The sequence below is a fragment of the Vombatus ursinus genome, unplaced genomic scaffold (assembly GCF_900497805.2).
Source record: "Vombatus ursinus unplaced genomic scaffold, bare-nosed wombat genome assembly UNPS02014811.1, whole genome shotgun sequence".
NCBI classification, from domain to species: Eukaryota; Metazoa; Chordata; class Mammalia; order Diprotodontia; family Vombatidae; genus Vombatus; species Vombatus ursinus.
In genome coordinates this window covers 12,310,821-12,316,653 of record NW_020954589.1, presented here as the reverse complement: position 1 = coordinate 12,316,653, position 5,833 = coordinate 12,310,821, and the positions used below count along the sequence as shown (strand labels likewise).

The 5,833-nt window shown below is 44.5% G+C and overlaps 1 protein-coding gene across 1 annotated transcript; it reads right to left on the bottom strand.

The window, feature by feature from the left end:
* Window positions 1-749: 749 nt before the first annotated feature.
* On the bottom strand, window positions 750-4,206 carry ARMC12 (armadillo repeat containing 12). Its single transcript, XM_027876686.1, has 3 exons — window positions 3,904-4,206; window positions 3,156-3,227; window positions 750-1,637 (listed from the first exon to the last, which is right to left on the bottom strand). The coding sequence occupies exons 1-3, from the start codon at window positions 4,204-4,206 to the stop codon at window positions 1,299-1,301; spliced, it is 714 nt and encodes a 237-aa protein (XP_027732487.1). The 3' UTR covers window positions 750-1,298.
* Between the last annotated feature and the right edge of the window lie 1,627 nt (window positions 4,207-5,833).

Below are 5,833 nucleotides of genomic sequence, written 5' to 3'. Positions count from 1 at the left end.
CCAAAGTCTGGGTTTCTTAGGATCATGGATTCAAATCTGTAAGAGCCCTTCAAGAGCATCTAATCCAACCCTTTCCTTTCAAAGTTAAGGAAACTGAGACCCAGAGAGATTTTGACTTGCCCAAGGTAACACTGGTAGTTAGTGACGAAGTCAGGATTTGAACGCAGGTCCTCTCACTTCAAATCTAGTGATTCTTTCCATCATATCATTCTGCCTCAGCATAACCAAGACCAGTGGGGGTCATTGCCAGTCATCTTGACATGTCTTGCCACTGGACTGTGATGACTCAGAAAGAGTGAGGCTGATAACTTTGCACAGCTCTGTCTCATTTAAATCCAATTCACTTGCAAGTCAAGACATCACCCTCCTGGTGTCCTCTTTGAGAATGAAAGATGAACCACCACCAAGACCAACTCAACAACCACAAGGAAGAAACAATGTGATGCTACCAACTATCAGTATACTGGAAATCAGCTGTGCACTGACTCAACTGTATGACCTTTGACAAGTCACCTCACTTGGGCCTCTGTTCCCTGCTCTATAAAATGAGATTGGACTAGAAGGTCTCTATTCTAACCCTCTACATAAATTTGATGATCTTGGCTTGGTCTTCAAATCCTTTGGTCCGGTCCCCAAGTCCAGTGCATGTCCATGGATGTGCAAGGCACAAACCCTGACTCCACATGTGGAAATCTGGGAAGTGATCTAAATCTCTAAAAAAAGAAAAATAGATTCTGGGAGACATAAGGTAATTTGACCAAAAGGGTGTATCTGGGAGCTGGGGGAGGGGATAGAGGGAGGAGATGAATTCTTGTCTTTGAATTTCTGAGTGACTTGGGACCCACTGCAGTTTCTAGTTTTTCATGGAGAAAATATCAAGATTGTAGACTTACTTAGAAACCACCTGAAAGGCCATTTTTGACCAACAGATGAGATGATGTGACTTGCCCACGGTCACACACATAGTGATACATCTGGGACTGGAACCCATGTTCTCTGTACCATACTCAGGTCTATGATCACCCAAACATCAGGGGGAGGGCCGACATTTGAACCAAGGTCCTTTGACTCCAAATCTAGTGCTCTTTGTATTTCGTGCTAATGAGGAAAACGTTCAGGAGGATGACACATATGTTGTTCTTCCCTGGGGACTGGGGTCAACCAAGATGACTTCTGGAGGCCCTTTGGAGCTCTGATTTGGAACAAATGCTGCCTCTTCTCAAGTATCCCCACCCCACTTTCTTTGTTGTTGTTTTTTTTTTCTCTTTCTCTCCCATATGACATTTATTGGTTTTCCCTTAACTGGCATCCCCTTCATTAAAGTAGGAATTGGTTGTATGGCAGGAAGAGGGCCGGGTGCCAAAGTCCTGAGGGCACTGCAGGCTGACAATGACCTTGCAGGCCTGAATCTGAACCTCCTCCTCCGGATGAATGACCAGAGCCAGCAGCCGGTCAGCCAGGCGGGACTCATCCCCAAAGAGCGCTTCGTGCAAAGATTGCTCATTGTACTGCCAGTTCACTGCTCGGTAATGGGGACAACTCCGACCCTCACTCAGTCGCTCTGCAAACACTAGCACCTCAAACAGCAGGCTCCCAGGTTGCGTGGACAGAAGCAGGTTCAGGAAATTACAATGTACCTAATGGGGGGGGGTGGGGTGGGGGGGGGGGGGGGGGGGTGGGTGGGAAGGAACGGTTAGAGAGAAGGGCAAAGAATTAGTCATATTTCTACAGCCTTTGAATATTTACAAAGGACTTTCCTCATGATAAAGCCCTATGAGGTAAGTGGTACAGGTTTTACAATTTTACAGGTAAAGAAACTGAGGCTCAGAGGAGACAAGTGGCTTGCCCAGAGTCAAACAGCTCAGTATATATTAGAATCAGGATCAAAACTCAATTTTCCTGACTCCAAGTTGGGCAGTCTTTCCACTATGCTATCTCATACCAACTCCCTTATTCAGGTGACTCCTCTAAATCTACCCCACCTCAAGGCAGCTATGTGTCAAAATGGATTGAATGCTAGGACTGAGGTCAGGAAGACTTGAGTCTTCCTCAAGCTCTTACTAGTTGTGTGACCTTGGGTGAGTCACTTGACCTCTGTTTGCCTCAGTTTCCTTATCATTGCTAATATGGAAATGTTTTGCATGACTGAGCATGTATAATCTACATCAAATTGCTTGCCTCCTCAAGGAGGGGGAAGAGGAGGGAGGGAATATATAATATAGAAAATATTATATAATGGCATATATGCTATGACATTATAAATGATTTTTATAAAATATTATATCATATAAAATATAAATATAATTTGAAACTCAAACTTTTTTAAAAAGAATTTTGAAATTTTTTGTTTACATGTAATTGGGAAAAATTGAAATAAAAACAAAGTCTATTGCCTCTTCCCTTACCCATCTCCATAGAGTTTTAGCTATGGGAGGGACAGCATCAGGGGCTACCTCTTTTTCACATCAAACCTCCAAAGTTTTACATCTTCAGTGGCAACTCCTTCTAAACAAGGCCACTTCTCCCCTCTTCCTCTTCAGGATGGTTTTAGTTGCTATGCATTATGGGGGGAGGAGGATGGACAAAATAATCTGTTCAAGACTTTCCACACCCTGAGAATCTACAGTCCACTGGCCCACCCCCCCATCCCTTTGGTCCCTTTTTCCTCCAAAGCCTCTGAATGTCAAAGTACAGTTGTACACTTAGCAATTCATTGTTATGAAATTTTAGAAGCAGACCTAGACAGGAAAAATGCAGAAGAGAGGAAATTGGTTTGAATATCTTGGCATTAGAAATGTACTTAGAAATCAGGGCAAGAAAATCACTATTGAAATTGGGTGTCTGGTACATTTAAGTAAAAGGTAGTAGGTCAGTTATTCTATTGCTGGACACACAGGTAGCATGGGCCCATCTCCAGTCCTCCTGATCTATATCCAGCCACTGGACTCAGATGGCTCTGGAGGAGAGAGTGCGGCTGGTGACTTTACTTTGCACAGCCCTCCCTCGCTTAAATCCAATTCACTTGCAAGTCAAGACATCACCCTCCTGAGGTCATTGGTCCTCTTCAAAAACAAAGGACAGACAGCAACAACAATCCTGTCTCCTTCAACCTCACTCCTTGCCCCCCTCCCCTATGGGAGGGAGAGTAGACTTACCTGGCAATTGAGGATGTCATATAATAGGTCGTTTTTCTGGGCCAGATGACTCAGGAGTCGAACTGCTTGGACCTGAAGGGGGAGGGGAGAATATCACCTAGGGCAGCTAGGTGGAACAGTGGATAGAGTGCTGAACCTCGAGTCAGGAAGCCCTGAGTTCAAATCCTGTCTCAGATACTTACTGGCTGTGTGACCCTGGGCAAGCCACTTAATCTCTTCATGCCTCAGTTTCCTCATTTGTAAAATGGGAATAATAACAGCACCTGCCTTACAGGGTTGTTGTGAGGATAAAAGGAGATATTTGTAAAGTGCTTTGCAAATGTTAAAGCACCATACAAATGCTAGCTATTATGATCACAATAGAATCATGGATTTAGACCTGGAGAGGACCTCAGAGTCCATCTCAGAGTCCAATTCTCTCATGAGGCTCAAAGAGTTTTAAGTGGTTTGCCCAAGTTTACAGAGCTAGTGGCAAGACATAAATTTGAACCCAGGTCCTCTTAACTTTAAAGCCAGTGCTCTGAGAAGGGGAGCTGGACTTGAGTGTGAGATTCAGGGGTGCGGGGTGGGCAGAGGGAACTGGGGCAAGCAAAAGGAGAAGTGACTCAGTTTACCATTGAGGCAAAGGCTGCAGGGTAGGTGGGGACTGTGTCACAAGTAAGTGGCCGTCTATGTGTGTTGGGGGGGAGGGGCTGGCTGTTGGAGGATAGTGCCATTCATGACTGTCACTGAGGAGGTCCTCGGGTACCTGGGCCAGGATGCTGTCTGTCTGCAAGATCTCCATGAGGGAAGGCATTACCCGACGGAGCTGTGGGTGAGCAAAGTCAGGCAGAGGCAATCCGTTGAGTAGCCTCAAGCCTGCTATGTGCAGCTCAGAATCCCACACGGTGGAGATCAGCTCCAGCACTTTGATGGAATGCTCCTGGGGGAGACAAAGAAAGAGAAGTCCGACTCTGAGATCGGATCTTCCAACCCTTAATGCCCTCAGTGCTTTCCCTCCCCAAGCCACCACCTTCCACTCCTCTACCCCAGCCAAGGTGCTTAGGAACATCCAATCTACCAGTCTCCTACAAGTTGAGTCTAGTGGGACCAGAATGCCTAGGTTGGGATGTCCTGCTGAGAAAGGAAAGACTAAGACAAAACTATAAAAACTAGGTGAGAAGGGAGCTAAGGCACAAATGGGGCAGCAAACCCAACTGGGGTCTTCATTTAAAACATTAAAACGTTTAAAAAAATGAAGGTTAAAAAAATGTACGTGTAATTGGAAAATATTTAACAAAATAAATAAAAGTATATTTTAAAAGAGAATTCATAGTCTAAAATGGAGTATAATGACACAGACCATTTAAATCAATAAAGAGATATTTATTCTGTGATCATATGCTCAACTGCGGGGGAACACTAAGGTCTATAAGATAGTCCCAATCTAACTGGGGAAGCAAGACACATATACATGCAGCTGATCACAGCCCAAAGCAATGTACTCTAAGTGGCAAAAGTGAATACAGTCCCTAGGGCCCTCAGAGGGATCAATAAGGCCTGGAGTGGGCAGAGCAGTGAGATTTAGGCTGGTACTTGAAAGATGAGTAGGAAAAAGAGGATCACAGATCTACAAACAGCAATTATCCAACCCCTTTATTTTCTAGCTAAGAAGCTGGGGCCCAGAGTGGTTAAATGATTTGCCCAAGGTTACACAGGTGGTGAGAGGCGAGATTTGAAGCTGAGTCATCTATCTCCTGAGTCTTTCCATTGTATCACATTGCCCCTCTAGTTAGATGAGCAGAGAGCAAGAGGTTCACCCCTGTACATCACAACCAAATTTTGGATCTAGACTTGTGTGTGATCTCATTAGTAAAAGGAATTCCCCTTGAGAAAAATCCCCCTACCAATGCAGAAGGGCAGAAAGTCAGCAATTTGGTCTTAGCGAGCTTACTGGGGGCACTGAGAGGTTAAATGATTTGCCCAGGGTCACACATAGGCAGTCTGTGTCAGAGGTGGGACTAGAACCCAGGTCTTCCTGAAACTGAAGTCAGCTCTCTAGCCATTAGTCCACACGACCACTCACTGCCAAATTAATCTTCCTAAAACACTGTTTTCATCCTGACTTGCCTGCTCAAAAACTCAGCAAAATGCCCCAGTCCTATCAGGATAAAATCTAAACTCATCAGCCTGGCATTCAAAGCCCAGAAAACTTTGTGCCCTTCTCTATAAAACACTGTTGTTGTTCAGTCTTTTCAGTCTCTTCAAGACCCCATTTGGGGTTTTCTTGGCAAAGATGCTAGAGTGGTTTGCCATTTCCTTCTCCAGCTCATTTTACAGGTGAGGAAACTGAGGCAAACAGGGTTAAGTGACTTGTCCAGAGTCACCTACCTAGTAAGTGTCTGAGGCCAGATTTGAACTCAAGAAGACTGGGCTTATTAATAGAATTCTGTACAGAGATGTACATTAAAAAGTCATTAGTCTGCACAAAAGCATGTACTGGTTCATGTTTACTACTTTTTTAAAGAAACTGCACCTTTCATCTTTAAATGGAATTGCCTCCCCCATTTCCCACTCCTCCCTCACCCCAACCCCTTAACCCATATTTGAGGTGAAAAGGGGAGGCTCTTAGAAACTCTGATTTCTACAGTTTGGGAGAGCTTTGCCATATCTATCTATCTATCTATCTATCTATCTAT

Bases quoted from the DNA above. Each gene is read 5' to 3' on its own strand.
- ARMC12 (XM_027876686.1), bottom strand. From the start codon at position 4,206: ATGTTCCTAAGCACCTTGGCTGGGGTAGAGGAGTGGAAGGTGGTGGCT. The intron at 3,228-3,903 runs GTACCCGAGGAC...CTCCCCCTTCAG, and splicing joins CAGACAGCATCCTGGCCCAG to GTCCAAGCAGTTCGACTCCT. The intron at 1,638-3,155 runs GTAAGTCTACTC...CCCCCCCATTAG, and splicing joins ATGACATCCTCAATTGCCAG to GTACATTGTAATTTCCTGAA.